Below are 20,958 nucleotides of genomic sequence, written 5' to 3' on the forward strand. Positions count from 1 at the left end.
ACATGCAGTTCAACTCTTTGATTATGTAGAAAGTTTGAAGTTAATAACTTGTGGTATTTCTGTTTCAGATAATTGAAAAGTAAGCACTGTCAGAGAAAACGGACAACATTGGCCTTCATGCAATCATCCGCTACCTCGGTCTCAAGGACTTAGCACCCAAGGAAGTCCATGAGGACATGGTGGCAGCACTAGGGGAGGGTGAAAAATAAAAGTGCTAGGTTTTCTAAAATTGACTCCTACCTGAGGCCACGAGCTTATCAATCACCCCTCTTATATATACCTTGATACTGTACCATGTCATGCAAGTTCTGATAAGTTGATGTATCAGTCGCTACTATTGAGTAACACATACAAAATGCTGGAGGAAGTCAGTAGGTCCGGTGGCATCTATGGAAATGAATAGATGGCGACGTTTCTAGCAAAGTCTCTTCTAGACTGAGAAGGAAAGGGGAAGATGCCAGAATGGTCTGGGGAGAGGGGAAAGAGGCAAGCTGGAAGGTGATAGATGAAGCCAGCTGGGTAGGAAAAGTAAAGGGCTGGAGAGGAAGGATCATAGGAGTAAGGGACCCAGTGGGAAGTAATACACAAGTGAGAAGAACCAAAAGATCAGAGTGGGAAATAGAGGAATGGGGTGGGGTGAATTTGTTTACTGGAAGGGAAAATTGATATTCATGCCATCAGGTTGAAGGGGTCATCAGTCCCAAAGAAGAAGCTCGGCCTGAAACATCAAGTTTCTATTAATTTCCATAGATGCTGCCTGAACTGCTGTGTTCATTTTCTGTGAGTTGCTTTGGATTTCCAGCACTTGCAGACTGACTTGTATTTATGATTTATTGCTATTGAGTGCTGTTCACCATCAATAAAGCAAAATGGCTGGTAGCTCTAGTCTTTAATTGACCTGCTAAAGCAGCAAAGTTGAAGTGTGTTAACACTAGTGATGAGCATGGGATGTTGTCGGAGGAGTAGGGTAGTGATCGAGTATATGAGGGTAGAAAGCAGCTGTAATAGCAGATTGCAGGAAAATGAGGTTGTATTATCTTTGTAGATAGAATAGATGCCATTGTTGCCGAGAGGTGATGTTAGGGTTTTGGGAAGGGCAGTAGATAGAGCCGTACACAAAAAGAGGAATCCAATATTGCTGCTGCTATTAGTACCTGAGATGAACAAAGCACTAGCAAGATTATTAGCACAAGTCAGATGTGGGTATTGAAATAGCTTTAAAAACATTTTTATCCATGAACTGGACACTTTTGTGACACACTCAGTAAACAGAGTGAGGGAACAGAAGAGTGACTATGTCATTAAATTCTGTAAGCTACTTGACCTCAATGCCAATTTGGGATGCTCTTTTTAATTACTCCAAACAGGACACATTGCACCAGGAGGCAGGTTCCTCAAGAAGATGGCTTCTGGTAATAACAAACCATATAACAATCACAGCACGGAAACAGGCCATCTCAGCCCTCCTAGTCCGTGAATGATGGTATCTCCTGTTTGTGTTGGATGAAACCGGCAAAAATGCAGTAAACTCCTGTTGCATTTCCATCCATATGCTTGAATCAGAGAGCAATGAGGTCTAGTATGTTCATTAATTGCCATCTCCCTGGAGTTGGACTGCAAAATCACCTGGTGGGAGTACGTGAACAGAGCTACCTTTTCAATCAGGTCCACACTCAAGATTAAAAAGACAACTACAATGTATCTACAAGGGGATTACAGGGGCATGAGGAAGGAGCTGGCCAAAGTTGATTGGAAGGGACACTAGCACGGATGAAGGCAGAGCAGCAATGGCTGGAGTTTCTGGGAGCAATTTCGAAGGCGCAGTATCGATACATTCCAAAGCAGTGAAAGTATTCCAAAGGCAGGATGATGCAGCCATGGCTGACAAGGGAAGTCAAAGCCAGTGTAAAAGCAAAAGAGAGGACATATAATAGAATAAAAATTAGTGTGACGTTACAGGATTGGGGAATTTTTTAAAAACAACCGAAGGAAACTTAGGGAAAAAAACATAAGGGGGAAAAGTTTGAATATGAGGGTGAGGTAGCCAGTAATATCAAAAATTATACCAATAGTTTTTTCAGATTATATAAAGAGTAAAGGAGAGGTGAGCATAGATATTGGACCGCTGGAAAATGATGCTGGAGAAATAGCAATAGGTAAAGGAAGTGGAAGACAAACTAAATAAGTATTTTGTGTCTTCACTGTGGAAAACACTAGCAGTATGCCAGAAGTTCAAGAGTGTCGAGGTAGAATTGTGTGAAGTTGCCATTACTGGGGAGAAGGTTCTTGGGAAACTGAAACGTCTGAAGGTAAACAAGTCACCTGGACCAGATGGTGTACTCCCCACAGTTCCAAAAGAAGTGGCTGAAGAGTTTGTGGAGGCATTAATAATGATCTTTCAGGAAACAATTGATTCTGTCATAAGGCCTGTGAAATGGAAAATTGCAAATGTCACACCACTCTTCAAGAGAGGCAGAAGAAAGGAAATTATAGGCCAGTTAGTCTGACCTTGGTAGTTTGGTTAGATGTTGGAGTTGATTGTTAAGGATACGGTTTTGGGGTACTTGGAGGCACATGATAAAATACGCAGTAGACAGCATGGTTTCCTCAATAGAAGATCTTGCCTGACAAATCTGTTGGAATTCTTTGAAGAAATAATAAGCAGGATAGACTAAAGAGATTAAGTGGATTTTGTGTACCTGAATTTTCAGACCTTTCACAAGGTGTCACACCTTGTGTCTGCTTAACAAGTTAGGAGCCATGTTATTCTAGGAAAGATGCTAGCATGGATAAATTGGTGGCTGATTGACAAGAGGCAAAGAATGGGAAGAAAGGGAGCCTGTTTTGATTGACTGCTGGTGACCAGAGGTGTTCCACAAGGGTCTGTGTTGGGACTGATTCTTTCTAATTTATATGTCAATTATTTGGATGATGGAATTGGTGGCTTTGTTCCAAAGTTTGCAAACAGTATGAAGATAGGTGCAGGTAGTTTTGAGAAAGTAGAGAGGCTACAGAAGGTCTTAGATTATGAAAATGGGCAATGCAGCTGATGGAATAACGTTGGGAAGTGTATGGTCATGCACTTTGGTAGAAGTAAAAGCATAGACCATTTTCTATGTGGAGAGTAAACTTGAAAATATAAGGGGCAGAATCCTTGTACAGGATTCCCTAATGGTTAATTTGTAGATTAACTCAGGAGTGAGGAAGATGAATACAATGCTAGCATTTTTTTCAGGAAAACTAGAATATTAAAGCAAGGATGTAATGTTGAGGCTTTATAAAGTGCTGGTGAATTCTCACTTGATATATTGTGAGCAGTTTTAGGCCCTTTAGTTAAGAAAGGATGTGGTGACATTGGAGAAGATACAAAAGATGTTTATGAGGATTGAAAGGCTTGTCATGTGAAGAGTGTTTGGCTCTGGGCTTGTACTCACTGGAATTCAGACCTCATTTAATAACACATTAAATGTTGAAAGTCCTGACAAGTGGATGGAGAGAGGATGTTCCCTATAGTGCAGAGTCTAAGACCAGAGGGCACACTCAGAATAGAGGGCAGACCTTTTAGAATGGAGATGGTGAAACTAGTTGTGGAGGTCATGTCATTGGGTATACTTAAAGCAGAGGTTGATTGATTCTTGATTAGTCAAGGGATGAAGGGATATGTGGAGAAGGCAGGAGATTGGGGCCGAGAGGGAAAATCGATCAGCCATGAAGAAATGACAGAGCCAACTGGATGGGCCAGGTGACCTAATTCTGCTGCTATATCTTATGGGTAGTTGGCAATAATGTATTGGTGGTATTCTTTGTAATTGAAAACACATCGATATTACTGCAAGATTCTGAGTTTCAGGGAAATATTTAAAGAGCATTTCATTGAGGCAGAGTAAATTGAGTTCCGTTATCTAACACAATGATGGTCCAGTGCTGTATCCAGCAATCATAGTCATTGATTGGATTGAGTCCTTGAATTAGGGGATTGTGTGCTTTGAAGAATTGTGGTGATGAAATCCTCGAGCTACTCAAGCTATGGGGTGCATCAACCTTGCCCAAAACATAACTGTACAGGTGAACTCCAGCGTTATCATGCAGCTCACATACTCACATAGCGACACCAAGCCCATTAACTGGAATTCTTGCAGAGTGATCATGGAGAGTGAAACTGTGGACACTATGCTTTACATGGGAAGGGGAGTAAAGATGCATATATTTAGTGAAAAGTCCTAATGAATCAGATGACTTGTTCCGCAGAGGTAGGTGTGATTATCTCTACCAAGCAACAGTGTAGATAGATTTTGAAGAGCATTTTGATTTAAAGAGATAAGATCAGCTTTATTTGTCACATATTGAAATGTGCAGTGAAATGCTGCTTTTGCATCAACAGTCAACACAGTACAGGGGTGTGCTGGGGCAGCCCACAGGTGACGCCATGCATCCAAGACCAATAAAATATGCCCTCAACTTACTCTAACTCATGTCTTTGGAATGTGGGAGGAAACACATAGTCACTTTGGAAGAAATAATGGAACACTTGGCTTTCTTAAGAGTTAATGCATGTGATGGTTACATTTACGAGGTATTTCTACAAGATCCAGTGAAGTGTAGCCAGAACTCGGGATTAAACCCAGGTTGTTAGAGCTTTTGTTTTGGCTCTGTGCTGCTCTAGTACAGCTATGACTCAGCTTGTTGCTTATCAACAAGAAAGGGTGCTTGGTCAGAAGTATCATCTTTTTTGTCGTGTTTTGTATGAAAAACATGAGCCCAAGAGAACATATGTGCTTAACTTTATAGAGGTGCGCTTAATGCCATATGCCATTCATGTACTACTTACCTATGATCTGTAATGGATTATGTAAACAAAGAATGCTTAATCAAACTATATTTACAATATTATTCTAATATACTGAAATATTAAATGCACAACTCCTCCCTGCTTAGCTATAAAATGCAAATCAATATAGAATGCATCACAACTCAAATATGTAACATTGCTCTCTAGTAGTTATTTATGACTCTAACAATTGACTCTGCTCTCCTCAACGATCATTGTGTCGTCTCCAGGAGACCTTGGATGCAATCTCTACTGTTTAGGAGAGTGTCCAGTTCTGACCTTGATCTTTCCAAATACCCACTTTCGATCATGTTTGTAGTCCCTCTGTAGGACTGGTTGTCCAGGAGTGAAACATTGAAACTGTGGTCCATTGTCACTGACTAAGTGTTCTGGAATACCAGTCTTTGGGAGGATGCTTCTCAACACATCAACAGCATGCAAGCCTGTCATGGATGTTATTGGGAATACTTCTGGCCATTTTGTAGCTGTATCCACTACCACCAAGAAATTTGTTGGACCATGCTTGGGCACAAAATACACCTGAATCCTCTGCCAGGACAATGCAGACCATTCCCAGGGTTGGAGAGGTGCTAATCTTGGCACCTTCTGGCCATGTTGGCATCTGATTAGTGTATGGTGAGATGTTTGATCTGCTGATCTATCCCAGTCTACCAGACAAAGCTTCAAGTCAACACTGACCATGCTTAGATGACTGACATGTAGTTCATCCAACATTTAAACTCTCAGCTTAGACTTTCAATCCCCACATAAGGCAACCCCTGTCAAGGGCAAGGTCATCCCAGAGCTGATAAAAATGGGAGAAATGGAACTTCTGCAGTTTCCAGCTATTTAAGGTTGCCATGTAGACCTGAAACAGTGTAGGGTCTTTTCTGGTTTCTCTTTGGATCATCTCTGCTGTAATAGGGAGAATTTGATTTGGATTGAGAGAATAAAGAGTAGTGTTCTCTTTTGTAATCTTTTCAGGTATTTCATTTTCCAAGGGTAAATGTGACAATCCATCAGCATTTCTATGACTAGTTGCCCTCTGAATTCAATCTCTTAATTGAGTCCTCCAAAAAATAGTGCCTATCTGCATTCCTGCTGCTGTTAATGGAACATCCTTCTGTGGATTAAAAATGGACACTAGTGGTTGATAATTAGTAATGAGGGTATCTCATTAATGAGGGTAAACTCTCTCCCATTGGCTGAAATATTTTACACCCCAGATCAGATTCAAAGCCTTTCTGTCAATCTGTGTGTAGTCTTTTTCTCTGTAGCAGTAAGGGAACTTCCGTCCCTCATAACATGTGACATGATTGCACCTGATACCATAATGCAAGGCATCTTGGGCAAGCTTCACTGGATGGCAAGGATCATTATGTGTGAGTACAGTGTTTGATCACTTTTGGAAAGCAACCTCCCACTGCTTTGTCCATTGCCATTTCTTCTTATCTCTGGCAGTCAGTTAAAGTACAGTAACTAGGCTTGTCAAGAGCTTATTATAGTAATTGACAAATCCTGAAAAGGATCATAACTGTGACATGTCCTTTGGCCTTGGGGCATCCACCAGTACTTATGCAAATCTTGTGCATCATTGGTGAGACCACAGAAAGTGATGCTTGGTTTAAAGAATTCACACTTGATGCATCATGCTCTGAGCCCATAATCTCGTAATCTTTTTAACACTTGTGAGATTTAGGAGATGTTCCTTGTAATCCTTACGAGTAACAATTATGTCAACCAACTAACACTGAGTGCCTGGGCCCTGGTCCATAGCTTTTTTGCCAGAGTGCAGGTGCATTTGCTACTTCCTTGTGATTTTTTTAATGGTGAGAAACACTTTGGACCTTTCCATTTCATCTGTAAGTGGAAGTCCACTTTGCTGAAGTGTTTCCCTCCAGAAAGGTTTGCAAAGATGTCTATCCTGGGCAGGTGGTATTGATCTACATTAAGCAGGTTGATAGCGACCTTGAAATCACCACAAGTCCTGACAGACCCATCCTCCTTGGCTACTGGGACCACTGGTTTTACCCAAGAGCTCCACTCAACCTCAGAGAGAATTCCTTAAGCGTAAAGTAGCCGGTGATCTTGCTGGCTGGCTACTTTATAGCAGATGGTATAAGAAACTGGATGGGCTCTGTGAAATTTTCCTTTAGCATTATTTTACCCTTGATATGCTTGAGTTTTCCAATTCTATCCTTGAACACAGGCTGTTGCTGTTGTCTTGGTCAATCATGACCACACAATGCTGGCCCTTCTGTTTTTACCACATAACCACAATGGCTTGTTGTTGTACTTCACTATCACAAATACGATTCCCACAGGATTCCTGCAGGCTTCAGTTCAGTGTCTTTGAAACGCCACTTAAACACATTTTGTGGAATGACTGAAACAGCCAAGCCAGTGTCCAATTCCATTTTAATTCATTTCAGTATTTTGCCATACACTTCTGGTGTAAGCTATATTGCTTATCTCATGTTAGTTTTCACATTGTAGATCTCAAGTCTATTCAGTCCTGCGTCACTCATCGTCAGATTTTTTTCATCAAAAGCATGCAGATTAATGCTCTTTTTGAAACTGCAACTTGACTCTTTAAACTTTTTGCTCCCCTGTGCAGTCCATTTATTTTTGTCTGCCCAACATGCTCCTTGTATGTGTCCTACTTTGTTGTTTTTTTTCTGCAAGTTTCACCTTTGCATTGGTCTGATGTATGTGAGCCTCTGCCACAACAGTAGCACAGTTTATTCAGCCAGGCAGGTTTCTGATTTGATCAGGGATTCCTGAGCTGCAGTCCATCAGTTAATGGCAGGGGTCCATGCCATAAAAAAAAATTGTGAAACCCTGGTTTAGACGTTGCAATTTTGTTCGTGCTCACTTTCGTTCCTGACTGCAACTCAATTGCATCTCCAGCTGCTGTTTCCAATGATAAAGTGATTTCAACTGTTCTTTTAAATGTGACTTGTGCTTCAGTTAGTTGTTTTTGAATGCTTTCTTGTAAGATTCCACAAACTAAATGATTTCTCAGTGTATCATTACGATCAGACAATTTCTTCAATTCAGCCACGTAAGCTGAAATGTTAAGTGAAGTTTGTCATTTAACTACATGTGTATAATGTATGAAGCAGAGTGTAAAACACATAACACTCAGTGACATGAAGGTAAGGATAAAATCTACCTTCATAGGCCTCAAATATGATGCAGCTAAGAGTTCAGAAATCTTAATGGCCTGGGGGAAGAAACCATTCTTATTTTTATGTGTCGTAGTCTCCTACCTGATGGTAGAAAATCAAAGAGAATGCTGGATGGATGGGTGGGATCCTTAATAATATTAAGGGCCCTGCATTTGCAGCACTCCTGATAAATGTCTCTGATGGATGGTAGGGAGACCCCTATGATATTCTCAGTTGTTCTTGCAGTCCTTTGTAGGGCCTTCTGGTCTGATGCTCAACTGCTCCCATACCAGGTAGAGATGCAACATCAGGACATTGTCAACGGTGCTCCTGTAAAATGAGGTTAAAATGTCCTTCTTTTTGATTCTGTTTATGAAACCTAAAGCATTCTGCAATCAACAATGGTTTTGATTCTAAATATTCCTGCCCTACTTTCACAATACCAGCAAAGCTCGTTTTGATTCGTTTGGTCGGAGCAGTTAAACTTCTAAGCAAACTATGCTTTTCCACCAATTGTCCTCAGCAAATTTGGGACTCACTTTTCATTGGTTATTTCATTCGCTTCAAAATAGTGCTCAATTCATTCAGTATATATCACTCGGTTATCTGTTGTGCTGGAGTACATGCCAGATTAATTACGTTAAGCAAAACGGACAATGAAAATTGCAAAATTTTACTTACACCTAAAACCTGTTCCAAATATTGCACTTGCTTAACTACAGCATCAAGAATTGCAATGTTTGCCACAAAATATGCTAAAGAATCTTAATCTGTGCAACAATTACACAAACTTTGTTTTTTTTTCCTCCCCCCCCCCCCCAAAAAAAAGCTGATTGAATGTTTAAAAAAAATAGTCAAGTCTTCTTCACAGTAATTGTTCGTACAGGGTGTCAAACATACCATGTTGTTTCCTTAAAACCTGTTCTAGCCATTTTACCCTCTTTCAGGATGAACTCACAATCAGTTGTGCATTTGAGGAAGAGTCAATAAATGAACAGTTCTAATATCTAGCCAGTATAATCTTAGCCTTGTCATAGTTGGAGAAATAATACTGTTACACAATTTATGTTATGGATAATTATTTGGGATATCATGAAGTCACAGAGACAATCATGAATGGATGTAGTGTAATTGAACCAAGTTATTCTTGCTGTAAATTAGTCATCTATTCTTTGAGTTTGACACGTTAGACTGTTGAAATTAGATTTAAAATTGGATAATGGCATTTTTCTCAGTCACTTCAGGGGAATATGAATCAGCAATCAAGCTTCCTTACAAAGCTTGCTCAAGACTCACAATGTGGGTGTTCTGCTCCTGTTTATCTACCAGACATTGTTACAATCATCATCATGATAATGTTCCATATATAAATTTGCCCATAGACCAAGAGAGCTCTGAAGAAAGAATTGACAATATAATGACATTCAGAGTTAGGAAGCAGAGTCACTTCCTGGGCAAGTATTCACTTTTCACCTGGTCAAGATTCCGAACTGGCTTTCCATCTCTGAGTTACTGATTTGAGGAACTATTCATTTAGATGGGAAAATTTCATGACATTACACAATTTTAGAATGTGTGAGAAAGAACCCAAAGAATTATTGCCTAAAATTTATTTCTGAATGTTACCAACATTTATAATTAAGGATGATGTAACTGAACACCTTAAATTTTCATACGATCTGGAAAGATCTGTGAGAAGAGCAGGTTGCACCTGGTGAATCTGATGGAGTACCTTTGCATATTGGTTGTCAGCAATTTCCAGAATATAATTGATGAAATCCCTCAGACAGCTACTGTTAAAGCTGATGAAAGTGAAGGTAAATTGAGGACCTGATTAGGAAATTGGCTGAATGGCAGGAGGCGGAAAGTGAAGATGATGGGTGTTTAAAAAAAAAATTGGCAGACTGTGACTAAATTACATAAATAAAGGGACAGAGGGCAACAGATCCAAATCTACTACTGGCACGTGTGTAGGCATTGACTACCTCAGCATAGAAATTGACCCTTCAGCTCAAGTTGCTAATGCTGACAAAGATGGGACATCTATGCCACTCATGATTTTATCCACCTCTATAAGGTCACCCATCAGTCTCCTACATTCAAATTCCTGGTGTGCCCAATCTCAGCCATTTGACTCCTGGTAATATTCTTGTAAATCTTTGGCCATGTGACCTAGGAGCAAAGTTAGGCCAAAGTCTGCATTACCATTCTATCATGGTTGATTTATTACCCCTCTCAAACTAGTTCTCTTACCTTCCCCACATAACCTTTGACAGCCTTACTAATCAAGAACCTACCAACCTACGCTTTAAATATACTAAATGTATATATTCATCTGTGGCAATGAATTCCACAGCTTCACCACCCTCTGGCTAAAGGAATTCCTTCTCATTTCTGTTCTAAAGGGACATCCTTCTATTCTGAGGCTGTGCCCTCTGTTTCTAGACTCTCCCACCTTTGGAAACTTCCTCTCTATCATGGCCTTCCTTCTTTTCCTGTGACGGTAACCAAAATCGTATACAATACTCTAGGTGTGGTCTCACCAATGTCTTGTACAACTGCAACATAACAATCCAACACCTACACTCAGTGCTCTTTTTGGCATTATTATCATCGGAGTTGATAGATACACTATATAAAAACACAAGGATACATTAATACATAAAATTTGCAAGCCAAGTTCTTTTCAATGAAGACCTACAAAATATAATGTTGACCCGAGTACCTGAGTAAATTGAAAAAATCCATAAGGGACAAAGGCTTAGGGGGACTCGTATGAATTTTTGATGCTCCAAATTCTTTGACAGAAAAAATAAGAAGTATTATATTCAGAGAAAATAATCTAGGAACATAATGGTGTGTAGGCCTGAGCAGAAATGAATCCAGCTACTGCAGCTCACAGATGTAAGCTGTGCAGCTGAATCCATTTGAAAGATGTCACTGACCATAAACATTGGAGACACTCCAGAAACAATTTATGAGAATAATTTTTTTTTGGATGAAGGGTTGCAGGCATAAGAATTGTTGCTTTAGAGAAGGTTGAAAGGAGATTTGATGGAAATATAAAGAAATAACGAAGAGCTGAGACAGAATGAACTGTGGGAGGCTTTGGTGAAAAGCTTGTGGATTAGAGTTAGAACCGTGAAATAAAGGGGAGGAGAATTAAGAGTAACATGAGGAAAATCTTTTTTTATGCAAATATATATAGCTGGAATCTGGAATGGATTGTGTAATGGAGGCAGGCTCCATTGAAGCCTTTGAAATTGGGTAAATGTTTAATGAGGGAAAAAAATTGCAAAGCTGCAGAAAAGGGGCCAGGGAGTGGAAATAGTGTGTTGCTTTGATAAAGAGGCAGTGTTGCTGTAGTAGATTTAATGACAGCCTCTTATTCTGGAATTATTCTGATTCTAAATCAACGATTTTTTCATTTATTTTGCCTCAGTTTCTAAGATTATAGGCTATTTTCAAATAATTCTAATTATTAAAACATCAAACTTTTTGAACTGATTTTGTATGTCTGATTATTCAAGATATTTAAGGACCGTTTCAAAGGTTTTGAGAGAAGCCAACGGTAACAAGGAACAAGGTCTTTTGGTCAGCCTTCTGTACCCAGGAGTTTCACAGATGACGGTGAGATCTATTGCAAATTCAATCTCGTTCAGTGATAAATATGATCATGAAGCTGGCAGACATTTCTAAGCCAATCTTTTGTAATGATTATAGATAAAATGCAGGTTTGTGAAATCAGGTCACACAGGTCAGTGAAGTTTTCATCATATGATGGAATGGACTAGCAAGTCTAAAAGTGCTCATGTTTCATCGTGCCAATGTTTCTCACACTAGAGTTCTAAAATATCAGACAATAGTGCAGGGGTATGTGGTTTATAGCTAGTTTGGAACTGTAAGAAGTTTGATAATTTCATCTGTATGTGTTAGACATCTTTCCCAAATCTCTCGTCAATGTTCAGTGATCATCTGTTCCTTATTGTGCACCCCAGAAAAAGCATTGAAATGTTTTCTATACTGTATTAAAGGTGGTCTATAACCACAAAGTATTTACTATAGAATGTGATCTATAGTAGCTTCATCACATGCTGTCCAGCATTGTCTAATAACAAAATGTCTGATTCTCTACGCCTTTGGAAATTAGATTCTGCTCATTTTGTTTTGTAGGCCTATCCCAGATGGACTGGTTCTCTTTTCACAAATGTCTGTAAGTGACTTTTTATCCTTAAGTTGGAAAATACACAAAATTCACGTGAAGGTAACTGTACCTTCATATTATTGCACTGAATGGTTTTAAAAGCTCTTAAAACTGATAAAAAGAACAAATACTAAAAGTGGAGAGACACAAGAAATTAGTTATGCTGTTGGTAAAAGCAAAAGTACATTGGACATTTGAAATTGTTTATGAGAGCTTGCTTGAAGGGTTGTCTGCAAGTCAGGCTTTAGTAACCCTGGGATGCTCTGTGTAACAATCACCCAAGAGGCTGGTATATGTCTAGGGGAAAAGGAGATCCAGCCACTCACCAACCCCACCTCCCGTTCATGCAGGTGCTGTGAGAATCAAGTTTATGCCACGTGCACACACACAGTATCAAACTCACACCTGATACCGTTATGAAATACACTTTAAAGATTTTACTAAAACTAAAAGAGTACTAGGCAATACAATATACATGAAAGAAAAGAAAAAGCAAAAGGCTCCAACTTATCAAAGTTCAGTCAGTTTAGTGCACATCGTTGGAGCTCAACCATCGAACCATTCGACCCCTCGTCACTTTCCTCCGACCTCCACGTCCTTGCACCTGGGACCACACCCGGTGGTCAACCAAGCAGTGCAGCACACGTCCACCTTCCTCGGCGTCTCCTTCCCGACTCCCCTGAAAAAACCGCGAAAACCCCCAAGCTCCCAGCCTCACAAGACAAAATAAAATTCCCCATTGGTTAACAAATGAATACAATCCCCATATCAGCAAGTCAAAAGCTAAACAACTGCGAGATAAAACACTTATCAGACAAAGAAGCATTCCTACTCTTAACAAACCTAGGAAGCCATTTTGAGTAGCATACGCAGGACATTGTACATCTGTATATAATTTTGCAAGCCAGAGTCTTTACATTTACAAAGGCCTTTCTGGACCAATACGAAGTGTAACTGTACTGGTAAGCTATGTCATTTGAAGTGAACTTAAACAATATTCTGAGGCAAACATGGGATTCCATGTCTTTATATCCAAGGCTGTCCTTAGCAGGTGAGTTATGGTCTTATGAAAAACTGCATGATGCACCAGACACAAACAATGTTATTTACTTAATAACCTGTTACGAAGAAAGCACGGCAACAACACTACCTCCTCAGGAGTCTGCTGAGATTTAGCATGTCATCAAAAGCCATGGCAAATTTCTTTAGGTGTATGCTGAATGACTGTATTATGGCCTGGTATGGGAACATACCACCAGGCTTTTGAACAAATGGGGATAGATAGCTGAACTCATAAGGACACTTTTATCTTGTTATTTCATGCTCACTATCCATTGCTATTTATTTATATCTGTATTTGCACAGTTTGTTATCCCTTGATCCTGTTTACAGTTACCGTTCTATAGATTTGCCAAGTATGCCCGTAGAAAAATCTCAGGGTGGTATATGGTGACATGTATGTACTCTGATAGTGGATTTTACTTTGAACTTTTGATTTGTGGCTCTAAGGAGAGAAAATGTGTTTGGTGTCCTATTGCAAATTCTCTGGGTGGAGCAAGAGGGAAGTTTCTCACAACTGTTTGCTTAGCTTTTGTTGACAGCAGAAAACATATTGACCTGATAGTATCAACACTTCTGATTTAAAGAATCTAAAATCTATTAAAAAAGGTGGGCTATCTTATGTGGGAGAAGTTTGAATATCATGTGAAATGGACCAAGCTGCAGTCGTGGGAAATTATTTTTCAAATATTTCAGTTGGGAGTTAAATTATGAGATGGAAGATTTAAGCACAAAGTATACTGCAGATGCTGTGGTCAAATCAAGACGTACAAAAAGGCTGGATGAACTCAGCAGGTCGGGCAGCATCCGTTGAAAGGAGCAGTCAACGTTTCGGGCCGAGACCTTTCGTCAGGACTCATTTAAGTGTTCTCCACCTGTTACTACAATAGTACTTCAGACCTTAGAACATTAGAAATGCTTTTACTTACAAGTTTCTGGTAATTTATTTCCATTATTTTCATTTGAAAAGAGAATAATATTCTGCCTGGCCCTGCCAGAGAGATCTAAAAAAAAATCTTAGTTACCTTGTCGTTTGACCTGTGATCAACTTGTATCTATTTTTAATTTTATTTGAAATGTTAATTGGTCATCCCCAGTGACTTTTGAAGTAGCCATGGCTAATGAGAAATAGTCGATCACAAATTCATGTCAAGGGACCTCCTTGAAATGTTTTGATGTAAAGAGCAATTGGAGCAGAGAACGTTGCACCCCGGGAGAAATAACTGAATAAATATTTGAAATGAGGAAGGAACAATGATGTGAAGTGGGTCTGTGGGATTATATTTGAATTGTGCCAGTCAAGAATTGCTCAGAAAGGGGGTTGCGCCTTCGTCCTCCACTATTGAGAAGCCATAGTAGTTAGTTAGTACTTGGAAGTGTCCATCCTGCTGACGCTTGGGCTTGAATGTCATCGTGATAACTATAGAAAATAATCCGCAAGTTTAAATAATCAGTTGATTAGTGATTGGTATTTATTTTACAGTCGGAAAGTTTGAGTTTATCGTCATGTACGCAAGTACGTGTAATGCACGGGTGCAGTAAAATCAGCAGAATCACGTACAGAACATCCACAAGAAAGACGTAAATTAAACAATTATACAGGAAAGAACGCAACTGAGGCAAAATAAAAGAAAGTTGGCTGTACTGTAAGTTGGCCATAGTGGTGCTATACTGGGGTAGTAACTAGGGTTGTGCGGGTTGGTGCGTGAACCGAATGGCTGAAGGGAAGGACGGTCTTCCTGAGGGATTGGGAGTGTTTGAAATAAACTCTTCATTCTCGGCGTTCGGCCGGTCACCCCGTGCGCTGCTGCATTGCTGGTCGGAGCGGCTGGCGTGGGAGGGGAGGGGAGGGGAGGGGAGGGGTGAGAGGTGACAGGAAGTGGCGGCGGCGGCCATGTTTGCCCCGGCGCCGTGTTCCGAGCAGCTTTGTTGTGGCTCTTTCTCCTCCGTGTGTAGCGGTTGAAATGGAGGCGACCTGGGGCGCCTTTATTTTTCAGGTGAGGCCGCGAGCGGCGGGCGCGGCGGTTTGGCCGGTGGGGAGGCGGGATTTGGAGGAGACGACGACGAGGAAGGAGGGTTTTTTTTGTGTGTGTGCGCTCTGCTTGGGCTGAGTTACAGACAAGCCTGGCCAGGCAGCAGCGTAATGGCCCAGGCGGGCAGGCGGGCACCCAGCTGGGCTCCAACCCGGCAGTGCAACACTCGGCAAACAGAACACTTTCCTCCCCTGCACACAGAAACACGCAGAATGCAACCATCTCGAGCTGAAACCCCTCAACTGCAATGCATTTATGTACTCTATAAACTGTAGTCCATCAGCACAGTGCATTTATTTACCCCCAATTGGAGTCCAACAGTTAGTGCATGTATTTATTCCAAACTTCAGCCCAATTATTAGTGCTTTTATTGACGCAGAACTGCCGCCCAATAGTTAACAATGAATTTATTTACTCCGAACTCAAGCCCAACAATCAACTTCGCATAAGTAAATTTTCTATTTGTAAAAGCAAATAGCTGTTATGTCCACTTCTCCCCATATAAATTCCAAATAGTTTTGGTGGGATGGGATTCAGTCCATACCTACAGATACACATTACTTGACAACCATTTTTTGATCCTGTTTTATATATATTTTGATTCTGTATAACAAAATAAAACATCTGATTTCACTGTGCAGCTGAACTACAATTTTATTTCTTTATATAAAGTGTGATGCAGACCATCCACTATTTTGGTAATCTGCTTTTCTAACTTTGCAAAATGGTAACACATTTCTTCTGTATTTTAAATCAGATGATGGCAAGCAAATAAGTTTTGTTTTCAATTTTTTTCCCATCTGTTATGACCTTACAAGAAGTTGCAATGATTGCAATATTTCATGTAGATCAAGCAGGTCAATTTCAACATTTTTTAGCATTAAAGGATCATTTTTGTTTGCAGTGAATAAACTTAAAACATACTAATTTACCGATGTGTAGGAATTACGTTGGCTTTCAACATATACAGTGTAGAGATGCAATGGTCTTGTTAAGACAGAATCGGCTTTATTGATGTAAGTCTGATTGCCCTTAGTTGACATTTGTGCATTAGTGTTAATTTCCAACTTTACAGATTCAGTAAATGAACACAGATGTTTATTTGGAACAATGCTGATTCTCACTATTATGTACAACATAATTACTAATTATGATTAAATAATTACTTGGTCAGTTTTTTTCCTTGTGACAAGAACATCCTGAAGTGTGTGTGCATAGTTTGTGTAAATTTGTCATGATAGCATTCCATGTCAAATAGTGCATATTTTTTGCACTTCTGCTCTTCTGGATATTTGCTGGTGCTTGTTTCTGCAGTTTGACATAAAATGCTGGAGGTAGTGAAAGTGACTATTTGAATAGTTTTTGCTGCAGTCTTAGTCATGTTTGATATCTGTTGAATCAGCTGGCGCAGCAGTAATAATGATCAGCATTAGTCCTCTTGGGTGAGGAAGCAGAAAAATTGCCATGCAAGAACTCTTAAATAACCTCTCCTGGTAGTGTTCAGGTAGATTGCAACTTATACTCTTAGGTATAAGTATATTCTTAGTACCTACTGTACCTAATAAAGTGGCCACTGAGTAAGTTCATTGTCATTTGCTGCTATAGCTCATCTACTTCAAGGTTTGGTGTGTTGTGCATTCAGGAATGCTGATCTGCACACCACTGTTGTAAAGCATAGTTATTTGAGTTACTGTCAGCTTCAACCAGTCTGGCCATTCTATTCTGATCTCTCACATTAACAGCACATTTTCATTCGCAGAATGCCGTTCACTGGATGTTTTTTGTTTTGTGCACCATTCCCTATAAACTCTAGAGACTGTTGTGCGTGGGGAAAAACCCAGGAGATCTGTTTCTGAGTGTATGTAAATTGAATTTGGAAGTGCTTTTGCTTACAGTCAGCACTCAGATATAAAATAATAACTTGAAGTACAGAAGTTGTGGAACCAAATACTATCAAGGAATATTCAAGTAGAGGGAAAATAGCATCTGTTCCTGAATTGTGTACTTCCACTGTTGCTTTATGTTTAGTCATTTCTCAATGTGTAGGCAGTGTTAAGACTGGCTTTTACTCCCTTTTGAATACCCAGTGTTCTGTTATGGAGTTACTCTCACACTGCTGGTGGGTAGGGAGTTAGACCATAAGATTTTCCAGGACTTTTAAATCCAGTGAAAATGAAGGAATGGTGATAATATCCAAGTCAGGCTAACCTACAACCTGGACGGGAACTTGAAGATGGTGACATTCCTTGTACCTGCTGCTCTTTGTAGAGCATCACCGCGGATCTCATGTGGTGAAAAAGACACAACAGCGCCTCTTTTTCCTCAGACAGTTGAGGAAGTTTGGTATGGGCCTCCAAATCCTAAGAACTTTCTACAGTGGCACTATTGAGAGCATCCTGTCTGGCTGCATCACTGCCTGGTATGGAAATTGTCACTGTCTGGTACGGGAACTGTACTTCCCTCAATCACAGGACTCCACAGAGAGTGGTGCAGACAGCCCAGCACATCTGTAGATGTGAATTTCTTACTATTTGTTCAGGACATTTACAAAGACAGGTGTATAAAAAGGGCCCGAAGGATCATTGGGGACCTGAGTCACCCCAACCACAAACTGTTCCAGCTGCTACCATCTGGGAAATGGTACTGCAGCATAAAAGCCAGGACCAACAGGCTCCAGGACAGCTTTTCCAACAGGCCATCAGACTGATCAATTCATGCTGACACAACTATATTTCTATTTTATATTGTTGTACTTACTATTTATTATAAATTACTATACATTGCACATTTACACAGAAGTGTAAAGATTTTTTCTCATGTATATGAAGGATGGAAATAATAAAGTCACTTCAATTCAGATTGAAGAGGTTCGTTTATTATCATCTAACTGCATATATACAACCAAAGAGGACAGCGTTCCTCTTGACCACTGTTCACCCACAATACATATATCACACACAGCACAGGAAAATAAATATTACCATAAATAAGTTATTAAAATTATAATTCAAAGTGCATGTAGTGCACAGTACAGGTAAACAGTAAACAGTTTGCTGTTCTAGTGATGAGATCTCAGTGGCGGCAGGGTATTCATTAGTCAGCCTGAGGGAAGAAGCTTTTACCCAGTCTGGCATTTCAAGTCCTCTGTACTACTGCAGAAGGAGGCTTCTGTACCTCCTTCCTGATGGTAGTGGGTTAAAGAGACAATGCTTCCGGCCCTTTGTATATAACACTTTCAGTAAATGTTACAGAGAGGGGTGAGGGAGATGACGATGATACTCTCTGTGGTTTTTACAGTCCTACGTAGGATCTTTCGGTCTGATACCTTGCAGCTTAAGTACCACACAATGATGCAGCCCAACAGGACACTTGACAGTGTTGCATGGAGTGCATTTTGCAGAAGAGGTGCATTGCAGCCACAGTGAGCTGCTGGAGGGCAGAGTTGTTCAAGGCATGAATGGAGTAGCAAATAGGTGGACTGCAGATATTGGATAGGGTTCAGAACCAGTTCCTTTAGGGAAGAGATATTAGCCTTGGATTGCTGTGGCTAATATTGACCAGACAGTCCCTGATGTGAAAAATTATAGAGTTTACATAAACTTGGACTGCCTAAAGGAAAAGTCAGGTTACTGGCAGTAACTCCCGGTAAGCTGGAGAAAGCTGTTTCAGCTCTCCAGGGAAGTTAGTGAGGCGAACTGGTTTTAAAATTGGAAAGTCAGAGGGTTAAAAGTTAGCAAACATTTCCATTTGGGATGGTTGTAGCTGCTTAAAACCTTGTAAAAAGCAGATGATAGGCTAGTTACTACCTTTTAATCTATAATGGATTTTTGATGTATGATGTGATGAAGTATGGTCATAGTTCAGTCATGTCATTAAATGATGGAACTCGTTTAAGGATTTAATGGCCTACAGCTTTTCTTCTCTTTTGATATGTAGCAGCTGCTTGCATTTGTGTGGTGCCTTTTCACATAAATCACTTCTGTGCTTCACTTGGGCATAAGGTGGCTAAAACAACTTGCTGGTAAAGGCCAAGTTGAGAGAGTTGTGGTGGAGCAGATGGGGCAGAGACAGGACAGGCAGGGGTTGGGACTGGGTGTTGGGGAATTGTCTGGTAAAAGGCTGTTGAGAAGTAGGAGGTTCCAAGGAACTGAGCTGACTTTCTCTGGAGTGAGGAAGAAAGGGGAAGGTACAGAAGGTACATAAGGTACATACTGCAATCCAGAACTGGTGAATAGGTAGAGTGGTTGAAAGTTTAGAGAGCTTTGGATTTGCTGTTATTGAGAATAAGGATGTTTGATGAATGAGACCCGTTTTATTAAAGGATGCATGAAGCTTGATCCCAGTTCTCCAGAAGTGTCTTCTGGGGAGCTTCAGACATCAGCAAATGTGAGAGAAATTGATCAATAGCTGAAGATAACCTGTTTCTTTGTAAATCTAGCTTGTTTCTGTATTGAAGCAGCAAGCATACATTTTGCCGGAGCATTGCTGTTTCACTATTAAAGAGTGAATGTGCCAGTTAATTATTGTTCAAGTTTCTTCAGAATTGGAACACAGTGTGCACGTTTGAGGTCTGTGACAGATCATCAACTTGAAATGATAATCCTGTATATCTCTTCACAGGTGCTGCCTGACCTACTGAGCATTTCCAGCCATCGAGCTATACGTCATTGATATGGGCCCTTTGGCCTTTTTGCCATGGCATCCACTAAACTTGGCCCCATTGGGCTCCTATCCCTTTAAACCCCTACTTTGCATGTACTTGTACAAATGGATTTCAGATGTTGTTATTGTGCCTGCCTTAACCACCTACATTGGCAGCTTGTTCCATATTTCCAGTTCAAAATTTTCAGTTTTACTTTTTTGTCCGAATTTGATTTGTTTTTTTAGCAAGTAAAATGGCAAAGTGGAGTAAGGTTTCATGGCAGATGATTAACCCTCTGTTGCTCAGTCACCAAAGTAGCTTTGCATTACTTAACCTGGTGGTCAGTGTTAGCAAAACACCTCACCTCTATGAGCTTGTTCTTGCCTATTGTTATCAAGTACATCATGGCAGAAGGAAATCCTGTCCTCTTCTCCAATGTCTCCCCATTCCATTCCTGTTGTTAGTCTCATTGAGAGCAGTTAAAGTATCTCTGCCACTTTCAGTGAGCTTTTAGCCTGTGGGTCTCGACCCGAAACATCAAACATCCTTTTGCTTCCAGTGATGTTGCTTGACTGGCTGTGTTCAATAAGTTCAAGTTTATTGTCATCTGACTGTGTGTGTGTGTGTGTGTGTGTGTGTATATACAATCAAACAAAACAAATGGTGTACCCTTAATACATATATCATGCACAGCACAGAAAAACAGAACATTACCACAAGTTAATAAAATATAATACAACATGCATGTCGTGTACAGCAGAGGTAAACAGTACAGTAAACAACTCATTGTCCAAGTGATGAGACCTTGGTGGCAGAGTATTCATTAGTCTTACAGTCTGAGGGAAGAAGCTATTACCAAGTTCTTATGCTCCTGTACCTCCTTTCTAAACTGTTTTTATTTCTCCAGGTTCTAGGATTGTATCTTCTTTGCTTCTCTTTTAATTAGTCGTTCACTGTTTGATTGTCTCAAAATTAATTGGAGAGGAAAGCGCTTGTATATTGCAATTAAACTGGAAGATCAA

General features: G+C 40.2%; 1 protein-coding gene across 5 annotated transcripts in view; it reads left to right on the plus strand.

Moving 5' to 3' along the window:
• The first annotated feature begins 15,138 nt into the window (after window positions 1-15,138).
• Window positions 15,139-20,958, plus strand: part of LOC132396055 (vascular endothelial zinc finger 1-like) — a 55,995-nt gene continuing 50,175 nt past the window's right edge. For all 5 annotated transcript variants that reach the window (XM_059973390.1, XM_059973393.1, XM_059973389.1 and 2 more), the window contains exon 1: window positions 15,139-15,258. In XM_059973390.1, coding sequence (XP_059829373.1) covers window positions 15,226-15,258 — 33 coding nt within the window. In that variant the 5' untranslated portion in view covers window positions 15,139-15,225. The remainder of the gene's footprint in view (window positions 15,259-20,958) is intronic.

This window comes from Hypanus sabinus, chromosome 6 (assembly GCF_030144855.1).
Source record: "Hypanus sabinus isolate sHypSab1 chromosome 6, sHypSab1.hap1, whole genome shotgun sequence".
Classification (NCBI taxonomy): Eukaryota; Metazoa; Chordata; class Chondrichthyes; order Myliobatiformes; family Dasyatidae; genus Hypanus; species Hypanus sabinus.